Genomic DNA, 24148 nt, shown 5'->3' on the forward strand with positions numbered 1-24148 from the left:
GCTTGAACAGTGCAGCTTTTGAGTAGAAATTAGAAAGAATGCTGGATTGCTGCACCAGGTTTCCAATCTAACCGAAGTAGTCGGGACGGATTCTCCTGCACCACTCCCTGGGCAGGGCAGAAGTGTAGCACAGCCCTCGCACTCTGTCCTGCAGGTACGTGCAGGAATCCTGAGAAACCTGCAGCAGGGATTTCCAGAGATCTGCCAGAGGAGCAGAGATGGCTCTAGATGAGATTTCCTTGTGCCAGAGCAACAGAACTGAGCTCAGGATCAGCAGGAGAACGCTTGGGTCAGTGAAAGCAGCCCAGAGTGCAGACGCTGCTGTTTGCTCTCGAGAGCACTGGCTTTTGTGAGCCAGGCGTAGCTTTGGAGCGTGGATCTTGTGGAGCTGCCCGAATTCAGTTCTGGACGTGTCCTGCAGCACCTTCTCCATGCTTGGATGGATCTCCACGGGTTCAGGCTCCGGGAGCTGCTTCTGCCTGAGAGCTTGGAGCCGCAGCTGCAGCCCCTGCAGCTTCTCCAGGAAAAGCAGCGGAGACTCCTCCTGCTGAAGGGCTGCGAGCAGCTCCTTTAACTCATTCTCTTCCTGCTTCAGGTTTTCCACTTCCTCGATGAGGGGATCGTATTTCTCCGAAACGCAGCTCTCCAGTTCATCCAGTGCGCTCAGCAGAGCTGCTTTCTTTTGCTCCAAGGCATCACCAAGTTCCTTAAAATACTGCAGCACAGCTTGCCTGTCGCTCTGCAGGGCGCTCTGGCACCGGGCCTTGTGCTGCTGCAGCCTCTCGGAGCACGAGAACACCTTGGATTGGGATCGATCCGTCAGCTCCTCCAGGAGCTGGCCCGAAGCCTCCCTGGCTCTCCCGCAGGCGCTCTGGAGATCATCGATGGGGTGTCTGCGGTGCGTGCCGATGGTGATGCACTGCCCGCACACCAGCCGCGCTCCTGCAGGCAGTAAATGTTCAGCGGCTGCCGGGGGTGTGCCCTGCACGTCTCGGCCCCGGCCCCGGCCCCGGCCCGCTCCTCCTGCCGGCACTTCTCGATCACGGCTTTGAGGGCCAAGTTGATGGGCAGCGCCTGGAGCCCCGCAGCGGGCACGGCCACACGAGCCCCGCAGCTGGGACAGCTCAGGCACATCCCGGCCGGGAATCCGTGCGAGGGCTGCAGGAGACCCTGCAGGCACGGCCGGCAGAAGGTGTGCGAGCACGGCAGCACCCGCGGCTCCGAGAAGATGTCACAGCAGATGGCACAGGTCAGCTCCTCCTCCAGCCGCTCCACGGCCTGCCAGGGGCACACACACACACACACACAAAGAAAAAAAAAACAAACCGGGGATTTGTGTCTGCTCACACCTACCCAGCGAGCCACGCATTTCCTGACCGGGAATTCCCTGCCTCCGCACTTGGGGTAGGGGGGTGGAAGAATGGAAGTGAGAACGGTTCAAGGGGCTCAGCAAATTCCAGGTTAATCACACTCAGAGCGTTCTCCTGACCGTATCCCTATCATCCATCTGCAAGCCTTAAAAATCCAGGAAAAGCAGCGGTCTGCCACGAGATACTGCACACAGTGGGAAACAGCAGTAGAGTGGTAAAAGCCAGAACTAGAATTTCTAAATAACCTCAGAGCTATGGAAATTTTCTCCCGCCAGGAGTAACATTTTCAATGTGAACGGAAGTACAGAAGTTTGCTCTCTCCCCCAATGGTTTCAAATGTTATTTTTGTAACATAAAATAGTTGTAAGTGCATTAAGCAGTTACATTTAGAAGCTCTCTCAACAAAGTCCCAACTCGGCAGCCCTCACAGAGAACACCACAATTACTCCCGGGTTACTTTAAGCACGAAACTGAAAATTAACTTTCACTATCCCCCCCTGTATCTTTCGATTCTATAGCCAGGACTAACTCTCCGTCCCTTATAACTCTGCTAAGGTTTCTGGCCATGAGCATTCCGCGTTATGCACCGCTCAGTGCCGGGCAGCGGAGCCAGAGGGAGGAGCACACCTGGACCCGTCCCCTGCAGCTCCGGGGATCGATGGGCGCGAGTAGCCGGGAACGGCTGGAACCTGCCGAGTCACAGCGACGGGGACAGGCTGAAAGACGGGAAAAGCGGCGTCTGCACGGCCCCGAGCCCCGCCGTGCCCGGCCCCTCAGGCTGCGGGGACCTCCCGAGGAGCTCCGCTCGGCGATGGAGCCGCTCCGAGCCCGTCCCGGGTTCCCCTTTCGGCGATGGAGCCGCTCCGAGCCCGTCCCGGGTTCCCCTTTCGGCGATGGAGCCGCTCCGAACCCGTCCCGGGTTCCCCTTTCGGCGATGGAGCCGCTCCGAGCCCGTCCCGGGTTCCCCTTTCGGCGATGGAGCCGCTCCGAGCCCGTCCCGGGTTCCCCTTTCGGCGATGGAGCCGCTCCGAGCCCGTCCCGGGTTCCCCTTTCGGCGATGGAGCCGCTTTCCCCACCCCGCCCGGTGAGAGCCGCGGCCCCGCAGCGCCAATGGCGGGAGAGGGAGCGGAAACGGGCGGAGCTGAGGGAGGGATGGAGGGGGAGAAAGGACGGAACCGAGGGGAGGGATGGAGGGGGAGAAGGGACGGAACCGAGGGGAGGGATGGAGGGGGAGAAGGGACGGAACCGAGGGGAGGGATGGAGGGGGAGAAGGGACGGAACCGAGGGGAGGGATGGAGGGGGAGAAAGGACGGAACCGAGGGGAGGGATGGAGGGGGAGAAAGGACGGAACCGAGGGGAGGGATGGAGGGGGAGAAGGGACGGAACCGAGGGGAGGGATGGAGGGGGAGAAGGGACGGAACCGAGGGGAGGGATGGAGGGGGAGAAGGGACGGAACCCAGCGCCGGGTCGCTCCCTTGGCCGGCAGGAGCGGGAGGAGCTCAGCGGGCAGATCCCTTCCCTCTGGGCCAGGGAATTGTGCGGGACTGGGGGATGGACGGAGGGAGGGATGGATGGATGGATGGATGGATGGACGGACGGACGGATGGATGGATGGACGGACGGACGGACGGACGGATGGATGATGGATGATGGATGGATGGATGATGGATGGATGGATGGATGGATGGATGATGGATGGATGGATGGATGGACGGACGGATGGACGGACGGACGGATGGATGGATGAATGGAGGATGGATGATGGATGATGGATGGATGGATGGATGGACGGACGGACGGATGGATGGACGGATGGACGGATGGATGGACGGAGGGATGGATGGATGGACGGACGGACGGATGGATGATGGATGATGGATGATGGATGGATGGATGGATGGATGTGGATGGATGATGGATGGATGGATGATGGATGGATGGATGGACGGACGGATGGACGGACGGATGGATGGATGAATGGAGGATGGATGATGGATGATGGATGGATGGATGGATGGACGGACGGACGGATGGATGGATGGATGGACGGATGGATGGATGGATGGACGGAGGGATGGATGAGCCCACTCCGTGCACAGGAAGGACACAGAGTGGCAGCCGTGCCTCATTCCCGCTCTGCATCCAGCGTCTGACCCTCATTCCACAATCCATGGAAAAATTCACCCTGAAGGTGGAAAACAGGAGACAAGGAACCTTCTCCCCACTTCCGAGACAGCTGCTGGCCACGGAAATGGAAATGATTTCATCTTTCGCTGAAGCTGCTGGAGACAGCTGAGAGGATTTCCCCAGGGAATGGCTCCCACTGTGAGGGAAGGGCCGGGTGGGATCTGGGGAAGGAATTCCTCCCCGGGAGGGCGGGCAGGCCCAGGGAAGCAGCAGCGAAGGATTTCCCACTTCCCACATTATTCTCTTTTCAGCTGCTCTGCACTGGAGCTACTCTCAGCTGATACAGAGTGAATTCGAAAGAGAAACAAAACCCGAATGTCGAGATGTGAATCATAATCCACCATCATTCCAAACTTCCCTGAACGTGTCTTTAAACTGCTGTGTGGGGAGCGTTGCACACGCAGCTGGGGAGCAGCTGGGATTGCGCTTCAAACAATAAAAACCCTCGAGCTGTAATCACACAAATGACCCCACACCTCACGAGAACCTTGAAGGGAAAACGACAGGAGCACAAAATAAGGGAGCTTTTGACAATAATTCACGATAGACTGAAGAATATTGTAACAAAGAGCAGAAGTTGGTTTTCAGCTGGTTTATGTGCCGAAATGAAGAATTCAAGATGAAGCAGCCGAGAGCCATTGCAGGAATGAAATCTGTGATTAAACTCCTGAGCTGCGCTGCTGGCACCGACCTCCTGCCTTCCCATAAATTCCAACACTTCTGGAACGCTTTTACCAATCCTTGGCATTTCAAATTTCCCAAATTTGGTCCTTTTCTAGTAAGAGCAGCTTTTAGTGCTTTATAGAAATTTTAAACTGAAAGGATTAACATTTTAATGATAATTTTAGGAAAACTTTTCCTCAGCTTTGGGGCACGGCCAAGCAGCAGGATAAATACATGATTTATAATGGACTGACAAGAAAAATGGGAATTATTTGATGGAAATGAAGCTTCCAATGAATTTTCTCCTTTAATCAATTCCAGCCTCAGGAGCAAATTCCTGCCAGGAATTTGGTGACACGCAGAACTGAGGAAATATTTGGAGTTCAAAGTGGCGAAAGGTTTTTGACTTTTAACCTGAAGACGTTTTGAAGTGACTGTGCCAGAGTTTCGTTTTTCTTGGAATCATTTTATTCATTATCTGACCCTAAAAAAAAAAAAAAGGAAACCAAAAATCTCTTTTTTTTTCACCCCCAAAATCTCCTTTTTCCTTCCCAAAAAATCTCCATTTTTCACCCCACATAATCCCCATTTTTTCACCCCAACCCCCCCAAAAAAAACAATTTTTTTTCTTTTTTCCCAAAATCTCCATTTTTCACCCCCAAAATCTCCATTTTTCACCCCAAAACCCTCTCAAAAAAATCTCATTTTTCCCCCCAAAATCTCCTTTTTCCATCCCAAAAATCTCCATTTTTCACCCCAAAACACCCCATTTTTTTCTTTTTTTTTCCCAAAATCTCACTTTTTCACTCCAAAAATCTCCTCGTTCTATGCAGAAATTTGGATTTTTAGCAGCCTGTCCCAGCCCCAAAGCAGAAATTCACAACTGCAAGGAAGATGGGATGAGCTCCATCCAGGGAATGCTGAAAAGCTTCACAAAAATCTGGATTAAAAAATTATCCCAAATTATCCACAAAAAAACCTGGATAATTCCACTTCTCTCAAGAACACCCTTTCCATTCAGATTATTCTTCTTCCCAAATCTTAAAATTCCAGGGTAGATATTTGATTTTTTTTTTCCCCTTAAAATAAAAATTCCCACCTGGCACAGCTGATTTGTGGATTCTTTTTTTTTTTGTACTCTAAATATTTTTCTATTTGCTGCCTTAAACTCAGCTGAAAAGATAATTTTCTACTCCAAAACACGGGATATTTTAATATAAATATAACCTAAAAATACGGCTACATCAGCCAAACTCAGCCATCAGGATTCCCAGAGGAAATTCCTAAATTTTTTTCTGCTTTGCATCCCAAGATTCCAGAACAAATCCCCCTTTTCCCGACAATGTAATTAAAATGCAAATTGGAGAGGATGAAAAAAAAATAAAATAAAATAAAAAATTGCACAAATGAGAACTCCAGTGGTGCCACCCTGTGGAAGATGGAATATTTCAGATTTCTGAATTTCGGTAAAAAAACAGTGACGGGGGAAGAAAATTTTCCCTGTTCATAACCCACCCTAAAAACAAAACAAAAAATAAAATTAAAAAAAAAAAACAGGGGGAAAAGCTGGAACGGCACCAGCTCAAAGGGATTTTCTGGAGCTGTTTTATACCCAGGAAAGCTTCTTTTGGCATGAAATAATTTTTGGTTTCAGACAAATATTTTTTTTGTTTGTTTGTTTGTTTTTTGTTTTTGTTTTTTGGTCACGAATCTCTGTTCTCCTTTTACCCCCAGAGGAAAGTTGGTAAAACAGCAATTTTCTATGCAGAAAAGGGGTTGGAGGGTGAAAATTTTAATTTATTGGTTAGAATTCTCCTTGGGACAACTCCCATCCCATAAAAAGGATTTTATTTCCTTTCTCCATGGATTCCCTGGATCCACAGCCCTGATTTATTGAGTGAATACACTGAGGTCATTAAATGAAATGAAATGAAAAGTGAAAATTCCACTTATTATTATTTCTATATTATTATTATTATTATTATTATTATTATTATTATTATTATTATTATTATTATTATTATTATTATATTTTTAAAACATTTATAGCAAAATACCCCCAGGCTTCCAGCCAGCAACACAAAAACATTTAACAGGTAAAAACCACAGCCCAGAGCCAGTGACTTTAAAAGTCACTTTTTTCCAAATAATCTCAGTGCTTTATGATGAAAAATGCGAATTAATCTCCAAATAATCTGTGTTTTACCATGAAAAATGTGAATATAAATTATATCCAAATAATGTGTGCTTTGTGATGAAAAATGTGAAATAATCTCCTAATAATCTGTGTTTTATGATGAAAAATGTGAATAATAATCTCCAAATAGTCTGTGCTTGAAGAGAAATGTGAATATAAATAATCTCCAAATAATCTATGCTTTATAATGAAAAACGTGAAATAATCTCCAAATAATGTGTTTTGTGACAAAAAATGTGAATGCAAATAAAAATCTCCAAATAATATTTTATGATGCAAAATGTGAATACAAATAACAATCCTCAAATCATATCTGATGATGAAAAATGGGAATATAAATAACAATCTCCAAATAATCTGTGCTTGATGATGCAAAATGTGAATAATAATCTCCAAATAATCTGTGCTTGATGAAAAATGGGAATATAAATAAAAACCTCTGAATGTTTTATGGGGAAAAATGTGAAATAATCTCCAAATAACCTGTGCTTGATGATGCAAAATGTGAATATAAATAACAATAATCTGTGTTTGATGATGCACAATGTGAATATAAATAGTAATCTCTAAATCATCCATGTGTTATGATGAAAAATGTGACTGGAAAATAACAATCTCCAAATAATCTGTGTTCGGTGGTGCACAGTGTGAATATAAATAATAATAACCTGTTTTATGGTGCAAATGTGAATATAAAAATAATCTGTGTTTTATGATGCAAAATGTGAATATAAATAGTAATAACCTGTTTTATGGTGAACAATGTGAATATAAAAATAATCTGTGTTCGGTGGTGCACAGTGTGAATATAAATAGTAATAACCTGTGTTTGATAATGCACAATGTGAATATAAATAAAAATAATGTGTTTTATGATGCACAATGTGAATAGAAATAATAATAACCTGTTTTATGGTGCACAATGTGATATAAATAACAATAATCTGTGTTTTATGGTGCACAATGCAAATATAAACAATAACAACCTGTCTTTGATGATGCAAAATGTCGATATAAATAACAACAATCTGTGTTTGATGGTGCACAGTGTGAATATAAATAACAATAATCTGTGTGTGATGATGTACAATGTGACTATAAATAATAATCTGTTTGATAGTGCACAATGTGAATATAAACAGTAATAACCTGTGTTTGAGTGCAAAGTGTGACTGTAGGTAACAACCTGTGCTTGATGGTGCACAATGTGAAAATAAACAATAACAACAATGTCAGTGTTTGAGTACACAGTGTGACTGTAGGTGATAATCTGATGGTGCACAATGTGAAGATTAATAATAATCTGTTTGATGGTGCACAATGTGATATAAACAATAACAATCGCAGTGTTTGAGTGCAGTGTGACTGTAGGTAATAATCTGTCTTTTGGTGCACAATGTGAATATAAATAATAACCTGTTTGGTGCTGCACAATGTGATATAAACAGTAACGATGGCGGTGTGTGATGATGCAAAGGGTGACTGTAGGTGATAATCTGATGGTGCACAGTGTGATATAAACAGTAACAATGGCAGTGTATGATGATGCAAAGGGTGACTGTAGGAGATAATCCGATGGTGCACAATGTGATATAAACAGTAACGATGGCGGTGTGTGATGATGCAAAGGGTGACTGTAGGAGATAATCCGATGGTGCACAATGTGATATAAACAGTAACAATGGCAGTGTGTGATGATGCAAAGGGTGACTGTAGGAGATAATCCGATGGTGCACAATGTGAATATAAACAGTAACGATGGCGGTGTGTGATGATGCAAAGGGTGACTGTAGGAGATAATCCGATGGTGCACAATGTGATATAAACAGTAACGATGGCGGTGTGTGATGATGCAAAGGGTGACTGTAGGAAATAATCCGATGGTGCACAGTGTGAATATAAACAGTAACGATGGCGGTGTGTGATGATGCAAAGGGTGACTGTAGGAGATAATCCGATGGTGCACAATGTGATATAAACAGTAACGATGGCGGTGTGTGATGATGCAAAGGGTGACTGTAGGAGATAATCCGATGGTGCACAATGTGATATAAACAGTAACAATGGCAGTGTGTGATGATGCAAAGGGTGACTGTAGGAGATAATCTGATGGTGCACAATGTGAATATAAACAGTAACGATGGCGGTGTGTGATGATGCAAAGGGTGACTGTAGGAGATAATCTGATGGTGCACAATGTGAATATAAACAGTAACGATGGCAGTGTGTGATGATGCAAAGGGTGACTGTAGGTGATAATCTGATGGTGCACAATGTGATATAAACAGTAACGATGGCAGTGTGTGATGATGCAAAGGGTGACTGTAGGTGATAATCTGATGGTGCACAATGTGATATAAACAGTAACGATGGCAGTGTGTGATGATGCAAAGGGTGACTACTCTACAAAGAACCAGCCAGAGCAGCACGTGCACGTTTTCACGTTTTATTTCCCAAGACAGCCTAGCCTGCACTCTACGTGGATAAATTCACAAGCTAGTTTTTCTGCTGCTTCTAGTTTTCAACTTTTAACCATGTTTCTGATGACAAGGAATGCTGCAAAAATACTCTAGTCCAACAAGGAGTTATGATCACAAAATAATCTTTATCCTGCTACCGGGGCCCGCAGGGAGCGGGGCGCTCGCGCCGCCTGACCCGGCCTGGGCTTCTGAGTTCTAGCAAATTGTTCTTCATGCAACACTTGTGCTCAGAGGGGAAGGCACAGCATTTCCTACAGTGAGCCACCTTATCAAGAGTTCATCTGGACAAATTTGTAATGTCACCTTGAATTTAGTGTGCACCACCTCACAACTGAGGCACTCTTCCAATTATAAAACTTTTTGTGCAAGTTTTAAAAGTACAAAGTTCGTTTTTTTTTTTCAGTTTTTTTTTTCTCTCTAAAGTGGCTCAAAATAGATTGTTCATGGCTGCCTACATCTAAGATAAAAAGTCTAAAACAATTGGATTAGGCATATTAAAGGTGTTCAAACCATGACTTGATTTGTACATCTATTCACACCTCTTTTTTTCGCTCTTTATTCAGCAGTACATATGCACCAAATTTCATTTTTAGTCGTTTCCATATCATTTTCATAGAAAACAAAGTTTGAAAACAAGTAACATTGAAACACAGCACGGTATCCTACCACAACAGAAACATTTTGGTTACAGGACTCAACGAAATCTAAAAATGAACTATGCTGGAGATTAGCACATGCAAAGGTCTTCATGTTATCTTTGAAAATGAAAAGGATGAGCTTTAATTCCCACATTTTACTGCTTTCTACTATTATGGCAATTTGTGTACTGCAACACAGTCTCGTCTGAAGGGAAATGGATGATTTCTTTTTTTTGTTTGTTTTCTTCTCGTTTGTTTTTTTTTTTTCCATGCAGAAATCTACAAATTAGTTTTGATGATATGGAAAAGCTTTTCATAACATCAAACATTCATCTGGTGCAAATGCACAGGGAAGCCTTCCTGAAATTCTGACTTTACAAACAACTAAGAAGCCGTAACAGGAAAAGAAATTAAAAAGAATTGAAAGAAAAAAAAAAATAAGGGGGGGGGGGGGAATCTAAACAAAAAGAAAACAAAAAAAAAGGGGGGGGGGCGGAAAATAGAAAAGAGGAAAACACAGGCTGCAGGAGTAAACCAGAGTCTGCTGCTAAACCGGTCTGGGTGTGTCCAGTGTGGTGAACACGGCTGAACTCACGGGTGGTTTGGGGTTCCTCAGCCCCTGGAGGCCACTCAAGCTCGCACTCGTGCACAGACACAGCACAAGCACTTGGCTCTCACACTCACTGCCCCGGGCTGGCACAGACACACACACAGACAGACACACAGACACACACACAGACAGACACACACACACACACAGAGACACACACACACACAGACACACACACACAGACACACACACACAGACACACACAGACAGACACACAGACACACACACAGACAGACACACACACACACACACACACACACAGACACACACACACAGAGACACACACACAGAGACACACACACACAGACACACACACACAGAGACACACACACAGAGACACACACACACAGACACACACACACACACAGACACACACACACACACAGAGACACACACACACAGACACACACACACACACAGACACACACACACACACAGAGACACACACACAGAGACACACACACACAGACACACACACACACAGACACACACACACACACAGACACACACACACACACAGACACACACACACACACAGACACACACACACACACAGAGACACACACACAGAGACACACACACACAGACACACACAGACAGACACACACACACAGACAGACACACACACACACACAGACACACACACACACACAGACACACACACACACACAGAGACACACACACACACAGAGACACACACACAGAGACACACACACACACAGACACACACACACACACAGACACACACACACACACACTCACTCACTGCACCAGGCTGGCACAGACACACACACACAGACACACAGACACACGCACAGACACAGACACACGGACACTCACTCAGTGCCCTGGGCTGGCACACACAGACAGACACACAGACACTCACTCAGTGCCCCGGGCTGGCACACACAGACAGACACACAGACACTCACTCAGTGCCCCGGGCTGGCACAGACACACACACAGACAGACACACAGACACTCACTCAGTGCCCCGGGCTGGCACACACAGACAGACACACAGACACTCACTCAGTGCCCCGGGCTGGCACACACAGACAGACACACAGACACTCACTCAGTGCCCCGGGCTGGCACAGACACACACACAGACAGACACACAGACACTCACTCAGTGCCCCGGGCTGGCACAGACACACACACAGACAGACACACAGACACTCACTCAGTGCCCCGGGCTGGCACAGACACACACACAGACAGACACACAGACACTCACTCAGTGCCCCGGGCTGGCACAGACACACACACAGACAGACACACAGACACTCACTCAGTGCCCCGGGCTGGCACAGACACACACACAGACAGACACACAGACACTCACTCAGTGCCCCGGGCTGGCACAGACACACACACAGACAGACACACAGACACTCACTCAGTGCCCCGGGCTGGCCGCTCGCTGCGGGGCTGCAGAGCAAGGCCCGGCTGCTCCCCGTGCTCTGGGCATCCCGCTTGCTCTGATGCTTCTGAGGCTGATGGTGACAGTTCTGCGGCCCCCCGCAGCTCCAGGAGGTCGGTGTTCCTTCTCAGGCACTCAAGATCTGTGACCTGTAGCCCTTTTTTTCTTTGAACAATCTAAAGAAGCATTCAGTGTGAAGTTTGTCATTACATTTTGCCACTCATTCTCACTCGCACCCACTCGCCATCTTGACTTCATTTGGGCTTTTCTGTGATTCCAAATGAAATCTTCACATTTTACTTTCCCGATTTAATGCAGCAGCGGATCCCATGAGCCGAGATTGATGGATCAAACATTTTTTTTTTTTTTTTATTCAGTGCTGCATTGTACCTAAACCTCCAAAGCACCGCTCTAAAACTGGAACCCTTCTGCTGGTACGTTGGCAGATGAATTGAAACCAAACGTTCCGCCTTGGATTGCTTCTGGAACAAGGCTTGGATCTTCATCAATCTGGAATGCAACGGGAGCACGGTGAGCAGGGACACAACAAAGCCCCATCCTCAGGAGCTGGGCAACCCCAAAGGCAGCTCTGTTCACCTCCCTGCACCAGCCCTGCTGTCCCTCCCCAAATTTAGGGAGAGCACCGAAGCGAAGCGATTTAAACCCAAGTGGTTTGGTTCTTGTTTCTCAAGGAATGTTACACGGCACCCCAAACCCTCTTGTCTCAACAATTTCCTCTCCTGGAAAACCTCCTGGCAGTCTCAGAAACTGTCTCAGTTCTTAGGAGACCAGCAGCACCACTAAACCCAAACTGTGGTTCCCAAACTGACAGTGGATTCAATTCCAATTCAATTCCAATTCAATTCCAAGTCCAGCTGTAAATGCTGAAGTTGAGTTGCTAAACAAGACTTGGATCTTATAATTCACATCCAAGTGAAACTCCAGCACAAAATCATCTTGCAAGTGAATGCAGCTGAACCTCTGCACTTCTTCAGGCCAGCAGAAAACTCTCCCTGCATGGCCCAGACTGCCAGGGCTGCACTTCCCCTCTCTGCAATGAATTCCTGAGATTGGAAGTGCACCAAAAAAAAAAAAAAAAAAATTGAAAATCAACCTTTGATTTATCTTCCACGTTTGAAATGGAACAACACTCCTGATCAGCACATTCCAACCCCTGGAATTCTCCAAATATTCCAACTGTTTTGTTGCTTAAGCAGCAGCCTCAGCCCTGGAGTCAGCAGGGAGCTTATCAAATGGGAAACGTCAGGCTGAGAGTTAAGGGAACTATTCACAGCCTGGGATTTTAATCCCTGGAGATGAGGCTTAGATTAGGCATCAGATCTTCTTTAATGCTTCATCATGAGCAATGGCAGGACGTGCAAGAGGTTCAAAAAGGGCTCGTTCTGCCCCGAGCCCAGCAAGTGCCACAGAGCAGATGAATAAATGGAAACAAGGAGCACACTGCAGGGAACTGCACTCACATCATCTGAGGAGAAGAACTGATCAATGATCTCATAAGCCAGTTTGTAGATGTCTTCATTTTCATGGTTTTGGAGCTGTTCAATTTTCTCCAGGCCTGCAAGAAACGCACAAGAGAGCTCAGAACACCAAATTCAGGCCAAACAAGTTCCAACAAAGAAATTAAAAATACATCTGGGAACAGAGTTATGAATAATCTGGTTATGAATAAGATGCTGTTAAACCCACCTGGCATATTTATATGTATTTTACACAAATAAACAGATGTTCAGGACATAGAAATCATCTGGAAGCTCTGACAAGCAGAGTTTTGGCACAAACATTTCTCCCCTCCCAGCCATCATTAATCTTTCTGCCCTCCCTCATGGTTTGGTATTTTGGAGATGATTCTACTCCATGTTAACAAATCCCACAGGTTTTTACCTGTGCCCAAATTTAATATCACTGTTCTTTCATGCCTGAAAAGTTTCAGTCAACTCAAACCACAACCAACACTGAGAAAGTCTCAAAGCCATGAAGAAATTCAAGTTATTACGTTTTTACAACCATTGTATGCAGAATTCTTTTTTTTCCAAGTTCACCTGGACATGGCTTGTGCACAATTAAGGTAAGTACATCCACACTGACTAATTTAGTTTCTGTTAATTAGACTGATTTGTCTAATATGCAGACTGTTACAAAATTACCAGCTAATGAACTTCACTGCCATTATCCTGCTCCTCCATATTTTATTTGATCATAAACTTAGGAAAAGCTGTGGATATTTACCTGACAGGCATGAAAAGGATGCTTTAAAAATGGATTTGCTTAAAATACCTTTGCCAACATTAAACCCAGCACAAGCAGGATGCCAAAGCAGCAATCCCTGGAGAAGTTGTTAACATTTTACTCTTCCTACCTCCACACTCCTCTATAAGGTTGGCTATGGTTTCTGCTTCCTCTTCAGCCATTTTTAATATATTACTTAGTCCATCCAGAACCACCTGCACAACTTGTGCATCTTTTACTGTCAGCAAATTGCAAAAGGGAGGAATTACATTTTGTTGAATTAAGTAAGCCACCTGAGGGGGGAAAAGCCAAGAGTTACAGCAGGAATGTGGCAGCAGCACAAGCAAGTCCAAATTCTCAGTGTCACCCACCCAGCCCAGAGCATTCTGCAGTGGCCACTTCAGGAATCCCTCTTTGGAAGGTTCAGAGGTAACATTTGGGTGTTAAACTACGAATAGATTTGAGATTTGTGACACCCAGGGAGTGAACACTCTGAATTTTTCAGTGTAGATAAGGAGTTTCAACCTCAGCACCCCAACCCTGCCACAAATCTCCCTCTGGGCTTACAAGAGACTTGTGTGCTCAGTGGTTCCTGTCCTTTCAATTATCACATCCTTGGGGCTTGGGCAAAAAGGTAACAAGAAATGTGGAATGTTTGAGAAGCCCATCAGAGCCTGACTGAAGTCACCCACCCCAGCAGAGCTTCCATCCAAACCCCCAGGGACACCCCTGGGTCTCAGGTGACCCCGGGGACAAGGGAAGGGCACTCTAAAACCCCACGTGGAGGAGGGAAAGTCACTGAGCAGTGAGGAACAGAGACATCCACAGCCCAGCACTTCCCCACACAGCAAATGCAAGTTTGGTTTTCTCAAAGCTGGGCTCACCTGGTCTTTTCTTCCACTGATTGTTAAGTTGCTTATTGCCCAAGCAGCTTCTTTCTGAGTCCCAAAATCCCCCTGAGAGCACAAGCAGAGACAGAAGAGTCACTGCAGGGTTTATACGAGGCAGGATTCCCACAAAAGCTGCATTTGTTACAGTCCCCTCTGCATGGGGCCACTGTAGCAGTTCTCAGTGAGAGTAACAAATCAATCCCTTCCCTACAACCCGCCTTTGCAATTGTTCTTCCAAGGGAAAGAATTTAATTTACATGACAGCACACCAGAGCTGCACCCTGGCACTCCTTCTCAGCAGCTGTCAGATCCTGCAGGGACAGCTGGGATAAAGCTCTGCCCATGCTGCAGCTGGAAAAGTCTCCACACTTTTTTCCCAGATCAATAAATTGGCAATTAACAGAGCTGTTTGTGTCATTTGTCTTTTCCCTTAGAGAATCCCCACATGCTTTTAGCTGCTCCTTCTTTTCTGCCACAGCAGATCCTTGGCAGCACACAGTGCTTTGGGAAGGCACTTTTTAAAAAACACCAACACCCAACAGCTGGAAACTGCAGGATTTGAAGCCCCAACACCAACCCTTGGGATCTGACCTTATCTAGAAGATGGATTATCATTGGAACAAGGTTTGCATCTATTACTGCCTGAACCTGCTGCTGGTTTCCTGCAGTGATGTTAGATAGGAACCACACTGCTTCCTGCAAAATAAAACATCAGCCATTAGTCCACAGGAGGATTCTGCAGCACTCATGTCCACTGCAACTGGCCAGCCCTGAACACAACCAGGCACTCAGCCTTGCTGCTGCAGAGGTGAATTCTTGCTGAGACAAACCCAAGGGACAATCTCACTTAGGAGACCAAACACTTCAAATTAAAAACAAAAATTCTTTGGAGACAGAAAACGAGCAAATGAGCAGTTCTGATTGCCTGATAAATCCTGTATTGCACATATGGCAGTGCAGGAGGCCGCTCTTCACCTCCTTCCCAAGGTCTCTTCTGAGCTTCATTGTTAATTAAACACTGGACTTTTAACAATGCTCTGAAGTTTATGACTCTTTATGCCCACTCTGTCTCCTCCCAGGCAGTATTTTGCCTAGGAAAGCAAGAACAAATCCCTTCTCTAGCAGCCCCTCCCCGAATTAAATTCAGAGCCCTCACCTCCCTTTTAGAGTGGGAATCTACACTTTAATCAAGATGTAACAGTTTTAAATATAATTGTAAGTACATTCTGAATATCAACCTCTTCAAACCCCACAGCTGATGAAGATTTCTCCCTTCTTAGAAACTCTCCACCATTCAATTCCCTTCTCAACCTCCCTGAAGGAGAACTTCTTTAGCTGAGAATTTCTCTCAAAGTAGGATACACCAAGGTTCATGTTTCACTCACTGACTCTCTGAGATCAGATCACAGGATCTCTGGTGACCCTGGCAGAGATTTGGGCTGCCTGGGGCTCTCCTGGTGGGCATTTTTGGGGCTTTAATCACAGGCAGTGTTGCAGAGGGGCCCCGGAGGTGCCCAACACGCCTCAGATGCACTCCTGGCTCAGCACTGCCATCAGTGCCCCCACGAGAGCCCCCTCACATCACATCACATCACATCCCACCACATCAATCACACACTCCCCAGACACCCCCAGACCTGCCTCCATCCCCTCCCTCACACACACACTCCATCCTAACACACCCAATTAGCTCTGTGTCATCACTTCCAAGAGAGTCAGTTTAATTAAGGTGACATTTCACATATTGACAACCCCCAACTTTTAAGTCAACAGATTTCTGAGAGAAACCCTTGATTTCCTATATGGACATTCCTGTCAAGCAGCTCCTAAGACACTTCCCTGTGGATATTCATTCCAGAAAAAAAAAAATACAAAAAAATCAGTATTTGCTGAAATTTGCCACACACTGGTGGAAGGAATCAATTATTCACATATTCACCACACTGCACAAGGTGGAACCCAAGCTCAGTTAAACAGAAAACTTACCAATCAGGTAAAATCCCTTTTCATTTTGTTGCTCACCTTATTAATTTTTTCTTTGGGATGTGTCAGAAGTGCTGGGAAATGTGAGAGAGCTTCACAGTTGAGGACTACCTGTGTCTGCTCATCGGTGCCAGTGACAATGTTCCCCACAGCTCTCAGTGCAGCCGTCTGAAAACAAAACATTTCCTCTCAAAACAACATTTCTTCAGCAAGGCTGAGCACCTAAAAGGTTTTATGCAAATGTTGCAGCACACAGGGAAAAAAAAATCAATTTTTTAAAAATTTGTGTTTTAAAATTCAGTTTTATTTTTTCAATCGAGCTAGAAAAATGAAAGAAAAATGAAATTTTCTTGGGGGTCACGTGCTCTGTGTGATCCAAACTCACCTGGACTTTGACTTCCTGGTGGCTGAGGAGAGGAACCAAGTGAGGGACAATTCCAGAGTCTATCACCATCTGGATCTGCTCATTGCCAGCATCCGTGAGATAGGAGAGGGCCCAGACTGTATCTACCAATATCTGACAGGAAAAAACAGCAGCTCCACAATCATGGACATTGCTGGGTAAGTTTCCCATTAATCTGAGTTCATGTAACAGTTTAAACAGCAGGAAATGTCAGCATTTCAATTGACAGCTTGCAAAAATACTGAGTGAGTTGTTTGAGCTGAGAGCTCTTGAATGGCTCACCCATAGAGGCATTTCAAAAACTCAAATAAACTGCATTTCACCTCCTTAGAGGTGAGAAATTACATCACACCGTTACTGTAAGAAAAGTTAATATAGATATATTTTTTTGCAGAGCACTGCTGCCACTAAACCAGCTACAATGCAAAGAATCAATCTTAAATTCTGCTTCATGTTCAGACAAAAAGCTGATTTATAATTTCAGTAAAGTTTTGCTCATTTACTTCTCTATTAAATAATTTCATATTTAACACACCTCAGAAGTTACATCTAACCCTGACATTTCACATGGGCAGACACTGGCTTTTTTTTCATTCACACTGATTTGCATTACAAATTTAAGTGCTAGCCAAAAAATTTCCTGTATTTCTCTGTGACTCAATGCTCACAGAAATATAAATAAAATGCAGTTTTATACAAATACAAAGTTTGTATTTGTAAAGTTTAAATTAAAGTATAAAGTTTATAAAAATAAGTGCAGGGAAAGTACATGCAAATAAACACTTGCAAAGCCAGAAATAGCAAGGAAAAAACATCACTATTTGAAAATAACATCAATATTTTAAAATAAGCATTTAGTAGCCAGCCGAAGAATCAAGGGGAACATCACAGATTTTAATTATTTGGTATTTCAGCTAACAAACTACTTGAGTATTTTAAGAAAACTAGACTTCTGCTAAAGCAGGAGCTGAAGTGGCTGTAAGAGGGGTCACTCACATTTACATCCGTGTGGTGAATTAGAACACAGAGCGCTGGCAGGATCTGAGGGGGAACAAACACCTGGGGTTATTCAGAAAGCAGCCAAACCCCAGCAGGAACCCAACCCCACTGCACATCAATCCCATCACCCAATTCCCATCTTCCCACCACCATCCCCATCCCACTCCCAATCCCCCACATTCCCATCTCCAATTCCCTAATCCCCATCCCCATTCCCCATTCCCATCTCCCATCTAACCCTAACCCATCACCCATCCCCATCTCCCAATCCCCATTCCCCACTCCCAATCTCATCCCCAATCCCCCCACATTCCCCACTCCCCCATTCCCCATTCCCATCCCCCATTCCCATCCCCCATTCCCATTCCCCATCACCTCCTGGATGGTCTCCATGGGGGGAGGGGGGTCCTTGTGGCGGCACAGGTTCACCATGACCCAGGTGACATTCCTGAGGAAGGTGATGGGGATGGAGGGGCTGATGAAGGACAGCAGAGGCTTCACCACTCCAAGGCTAATGACATAATCCCTGCACTGGGGTCCATCACCTGGGGGCACAAGCAGAGGAGTGTTATCACAAACCCTCCCATGGTGGAGAGATTTTAACACAAACCCTCCCATCCTGTACACACTTCAGCACAAACCCTCCCATCCTGTACACACTTCAACACAAACCCTCCCATCCTTTACACACTTCAGCACAAACCCTCCCATCCTGTACACACTTCAGCACAAACCCTCCCATCCTGTACACACTTCAGCACAAACCCTCCCATCCTTTACACACTTCAGCACAAACCCTCCCATCCTGTACACACTTCAGCACAAACCCTCCCATCCTTTACACACTTCAACACAAACCCTCCCATCCTTTACACACTTCAACACAAACCCTCCCATCCTTTACACACTTCAGCACAAACCCTCCCATCCTGTACACACTTCAACACAAACCCTCCCATCCTTTACACACTTCAACACAAACCCTCCCATCCTTTACACACTTCAGCACAAACCCTCCCATCCTGTACACACTTCAGCACAAACCCTCCCATCCTTTACACACTTCAGCACAAACCCTCCCATCCTGTACACACTTCAACACAAACCCTCCCATCCTTTACACACTTCAGCACAAACCCTCCCATCCTTTACACACTTCAACACAAACCCTCCCATCCTTTACACACTTCAGCACAAACCCTCCCATCCTTTACACACTTCAGCACAAACCCTCCCATCCTGTACACACTTCAGCACAAACCCTCCCATCCTGTACACACTTCAGCACAAACCCTCCCATCTTTTACACACTTCAACACAAACCCTCCCATCCTTTACACACTTCAGCACAAACCCTCCCATCCTGTACACACTTCAGCACAAACCCTCCCATCTTTTACACACTTCAACACAAACCCTCCCATCCTGTACACACTTCAGCACAAACCCTCCCATCTTTTACACACTTCAACACAAACCCTCCCATCCTTTACACACTTCAACACAAACCCTCCCATCCTTTACACACTTCAGCACAAACCCTCCCATCCTGTACACACTTCAGCACAAACCCTCCCATCCTGTACACACTTCAGCACAAACCCTCCCATCCTGTACACACTTCAGCACAAACCCTCCCATCCTGTACACACTTCAGCACAAACCCTCCCATCCTTTACACACTTCAACACAAACCCTCCCATCCTTTACACACTTCAGCACAAACCCTCCCATCCTGTACACACTTCAGCACAAACCCTCCCATCTTTTACACACTTCAACACAAACCCTCCCATCCTTTACACACTTCAGCACAAACCCTCCCATCCTGTACACACTTCAGCACAAACCCTCCCATCCTGTACACACTTCAGCACAAACCCTCCCATCTTTTACACACTTCAACACAAACCCTCCCATCCTTTACACACTTCAGCACAAACCCTCCCATCCTTTACACACTTCAGCACAAACCCTCCCATCCTTTACACACTTCAACACAAACCCTCCCATCCTGTACACACTTCAGCACAAACCCTCCCATCCTTTACACACTTCAACACAAACCCTCCCATCCTTTCCAGATTTATGGTGGTGGGATAAGGAAAGGGGTGCCAGACAACACCAAGAACAGTGAGAGCCCTGAAGATTCCCTGACAAAATTGCCAGACAATTGCCAGAGGTTGGTGATGGCAGGAGGAGCAATAATTAATTACAACTAATTAATAAAACATCCCCAGAGGTGAGGAACACCCACCTATGATATTGCCTAGAGCCCACACTGCTTGCTCACAAACATTTTGATGAGGTGAATGCAGCAGTCTCAGGAAAAGCGGCACAGCATCTGAAAAATGAAAAATAAAAATCAACAAATAAAACCCCCAGGGAAATGGTTAAAAAATGCATCTCAAAAGAGCAAATAATTCACAGAATTAACGCTCACATATTTTTTTTTTCCTGTTAAGAAGTGGTGAAATCTTCACTAATTTCCCAGGTGATATTAAAATAAAACACTGCAATAATTCTTCCTTTGCTGCATATTCTTACAGAGCCTGCACCTGAGAACATTAAACCCTTGACATTTCATTTGTTTGCAAGTCTTGAGTTCACTGGAGCTTGTCAAGATCCAAATTTAGTTGCATTTATTGAATTCAGGAATTCTCTGCTAAGTTATGCACCAGACCCAAGTGCAAAGCAACAACAAAGCCCAAACTGTGCCATTCAAATGGAGCAGCTGGAGAATAAACGGGAATGGAGTGGGAATTCAGGAATGGGGCAGGAAAGGAATCCACATTTCCATAACTGATCCTGTTTTGTTCTTCCCGAGCACTGGGGTGCTTGCTTAGTCTCTAAGGAATCCATTTGCTTCATACATTTCAAGGGAAAAGTGAAATTTTTAGTTAGTTTTTTTATTAATATAAACCGTGTGTTTACCAGAGAAACAACAAATCGGCAGGATTCTCATTTCCTGCTAAATAAAGGTATTTACAGTGTCTGTATGCAAGGAGAAAAAACATCTCCAGCAAGGAGATTAATAAATGTTTATGGAGAAATGACAACAGACCATGCTTTTAATTGAAATAAATCATAATTTCAAATGTCACAGCTACTGAACTGACTAACAGAGTGCAACACAGACCTACAGAAATCACTGAAAAAGTGCTCAATCCATTGATAAAATCGATTTAGTGTTCTAAATCAGGGGTGGGATAGATTATCTATTAATTAGATTTCCCAAAGAAAACTCAGGTTGCAACTAGGAAAGGAAGAAGACTGAGAAAAAGGTAAAAATATCACCAGAGATAAATCCTATAAAGGTGAAAATCAAATTATATCAAAGTTCACAGGCTCTTAACCCTGAGTTTGCAAAAAGAAAAAAAAAAATCTTACAGCCAATCTAAGTTTCGTGTACTTTTTTCCTAAATTTTAGGAAAAATTCTGAATTTCAATGTATCTTTGATTCTTCAAGAAGCTCTGGTTTATTAAAAACTCTGTCCACTTAGTTTTGATTCAGCAACAGAAGCTCTGCTTCATGACATGCCTGGAATCCAGAACAAAGTTTGCTTTTCCTGGCACCTCAGATTCCAACAACAATTCCATGTTTCAGATGCCTCGAAATAAGGACAGGTTTTTAAATTCAACTTGATTTTGGAAGAGTTCTGGTCCATGAATATTATTCCCTCTTCACCCTTTTCAGAAGGGTTGTTTGTGTTTATTTCAAGTTTTTTGGTGGGATTTTTTTTTTTTTTGAAGTTTGAAAACTGGAAACCGGCAGGTAACAACTCTAAGATACTTTGAGTTTCCAGCTCATCATTAGGAAAAACACAAGTGGGTTTAAACCCTGAGAAAATGAAGCCAAAACCAGGTGGGGCTTTGACTGATCCCAAGCAAATCCCAGAAGGGGATGGAAGCAAATGCAGCCTGCAGGACTCACTGGATTGAACGACAGCCTGGGTTTGTTCTGAGGTCCCAGAGGCAATGTTTGTCAAAGCCCACGCAGCTTCAAACTGCAAGGAAGGACTGCAGAGGAAGAAAAAGCACAGCAGTTATTAATTCAGATTAGTGACACAGCAGCTGAGCAGCAAGAAGGGCTGCAGTATTTTGAATTTTGGCAATACTCACTTGTCATCTCTTTCAAGGCAGTGCACTAAGATTGGTAAAATTCCTGATTTTATTAGGTCATCGATGGGTGGATTACGGTCACTGGACAGCAGCTTCCTGTGCAGGGAAATGGGAAAAAAAACTTAAAAAAAACCCCCAAATTACAGACAAATCCTGCCTGGAAGGAGCAGGGAGCTGTTAAACCCAGCTTTCCCCTCCAAAAGGGATCAGTGCTGCCACTGGTGCAGCACAGTAAAGGCTTCCTGTGTTGAGTTTGGCAGCCCCAACAACCAAATTGCTGCCCCAGTGTTTCTCTCCTCCTCCCAAAGACCCACAGGATTTGTTTCCTCCTCTCTAAGTGAAAATAATCCCCCAAGTGAAATGACTGAGCCACTGGAAAAGCAAAGCCATCACATCCACTGGCCATTTCATTCCATGTTTTCTCCCCTCTTGAAGTTTACCATCAATCAGGAAAATAAAAGATCAGAGTTACTGAGCTCCAACTCCTACAGCTTCTTCCTTCTGCACTCAGCTCCTTCTGCACTTAAAGACTTTACAGTCCTTTAAAGTGTGCATTTTACTCTGTCAGAAGCATCAGGTTTGCACCAAATAAATCCAGGTATTTACATCTAAAGAAAATCCACACTTCTTAAAAGGTCTGTGTATTCTGATTTCTTTAAACTTCTATTTTCCTTTTAAAAATCAATTAATACAGTTTCACTCAAGCTAGACAATCCTTAAAAACCTGATAAAATAAGAATAAAATCAGGATATTTGAGTAAAGTGTGTTCTTACCTTGCTGCCTGCACAGCACTTAACTGAATACCCTGGTTGTCACTTGAAGCATTCTAAAATAAGAAAAATTAGATTTTTTCACCCATCTGTCATCATGCCGCGAAGAATATAAAAACAATTAAAACAAATAAAAACAATTTAATTGTTTTTACCTGCACTATTGCCTCCAAAGAAGTGTTTTGCTAGAAAACAGAGACAAAAAGCAGTTAGAAATTTAGAAATTCCTGATGTCTTTTAAGTATGAAGAACCAAGAAATTAATGAGAGTTAATTCTTACCACTCTGAAGTCCCCATCTACATCAGAATCTTCACAGATATCTTCATGAGGAACATTCCTTCTCTTTAGGAGATGCTCATCTCTTTTGTTCTTAAAGAGAAAAATCATGGAATATCTTTAAAAACTTAGATTTAGGGCGAGTGGGGGTGTTAAGAAGGGAAGTTTCTGTTTCAAACAATCAGAAATCCACCATCACTGACACTTCAATTTCCAAGGAAAAAAAAAAAAAAAAACCAAACAAACCAAAAACGTTGGAAAGGATTGCACAGAGAAGCTGCACATTTTGGGAATTCCTCCTAAAAAATCCTGCATCCAACTTGTGCTGGAAGCTTGCTGTGCACACATCCCTCAATATTCCAATACCATTTTAACAGGACACAGATTCCCAGATTTTCTCTTCAGCCCAGAGGGAACTAATTCCAGTTGTGATTCCTTTTTTTTCCCAACAATTCCAGTGTTACCTCACACTCCTCCACACTTACTTGTATAGAAATAACCTTCCACTGCAGATGAGCAGGAACAGCTGATTTTCAAAGGAAAAAAAAATTTTTTATAAATCTCTAAAAACCTCTGGAAGTGCATGAATGATTCCCTTAATTAGGTTACAAATAGACTCCTGGTTTTCAGGACAAAAGTTGTGGAACTGACATAACTTCAGAACTTCTGAGTTTTTAACAAAAACTCATATTTTACTGAGTAAGAACAAAGTCAAACCCCATTTGGGGAGAACAATAATATAAACCAAAAGAACAATAATATAAACCAAAAGAACAATAATATAAACCAAAAGAACAATAATGCTGGGCCATCTCACCTTTCTCAACTCCACAACAACTTCATTTCTTTGTCTTCTCATAGTCTGGAAAGAATCAAGATTAAAAA

At 44.5% G+C, this 24148-nt stretch overlaps 2 protein-coding genes and 1 non-coding gene across 9 annotated transcripts in view; all 3 read right to left on the minus strand.

The window, feature by feature from the left end:
- Positions 1–67: 67 nt before the first annotated feature.
- TRIM59 (tripartite motif containing 59) lies at positions 68–11818 on the minus strand. Its single transcript, XM_062499389.1, is given in 5 exon segments — positions 68–936; positions 939–1278; positions 1998–2511; positions 11440–11452; positions 11812–11818. Coding segments are annotated over 5 exon segments (1743 nt in total).
- The window catches only part of KPNA4 (karyopherin subunit alpha 4), a 22335-nt gene continuing 7034 nt past the window's right edge, over positions 8848–24148 (minus strand). For 4 of the 7 annotated variants that reach the window (XM_062499027.1, XM_062499029.1, XM_062499025.1 and 1 more), the window contains 16 exons: positions 24081–24125; positions 23267–23356; positions 23142–23171; positions 22990–23042; positions 22216–22311; positions 22028–22113; positions 20351–20437; positions 18469–18638; positions 18091–18135; positions 17077–17208; positions 16731–16859; positions 15300–15404; positions 14703–14774; positions 13949–14111; positions 13053–13147; positions 8848–12081 (listed from right to left, as the gene is read on the minus strand). In XM_062499027.1, coding sequence (XP_062355011.1) covers positions 11983–12081; positions 13053–13147; positions 13949–14111; positions 14703–14774; positions 15300–15404; positions 16731–16859; positions 17077–17208; positions 18091–18135; positions 18469–18638; positions 20351–20437; positions 22028–22113; positions 22216–22311; positions 22990–23042; positions 23142–23171; positions 23267–23356; positions 24081–24125 — 1497 coding nt within the window. In that variant the 3' untranslated portion in view covers positions 8848–11982. The remainder of the gene's footprint in view (positions 12082–13052; positions 13148–13948; positions 14112–14702; positions 14775–15299; positions 15405–16730; positions 16860–17076; positions 17209–18090; positions 18136–18468; positions 18639–20350; positions 20438–22027; positions 22114–22215; positions 22312–22989; positions 23043–23141; positions 23172–23266; positions 23357–24080; positions 24126–24148) is intronic. The other 3 variants (XM_062499026.1, XM_062499028.1, XM_062499031.1) reach the window with 3 other exon arrangements.
- Positions 16102–16417, minus strand: LOC134048072 (small Cajal body-specific RNA 7). Its single transcript, XR_009933526.1, has one exon. It is a non-coding gene; the product is annotated as a small Cajal body-specific RNA 7 (non-coding RNA).

The sequence above is a fragment of the Cinclus cinclus genome, chromosome 10 (genome assembly GCF_963662255.1).
Source record: "Cinclus cinclus chromosome 10, bCinCin1.1, whole genome shotgun sequence".
Taxonomy (NCBI): Eukaryota; Metazoa; Chordata; class Aves; order Passeriformes; family Cinclidae; genus Cinclus; species Cinclus cinclus.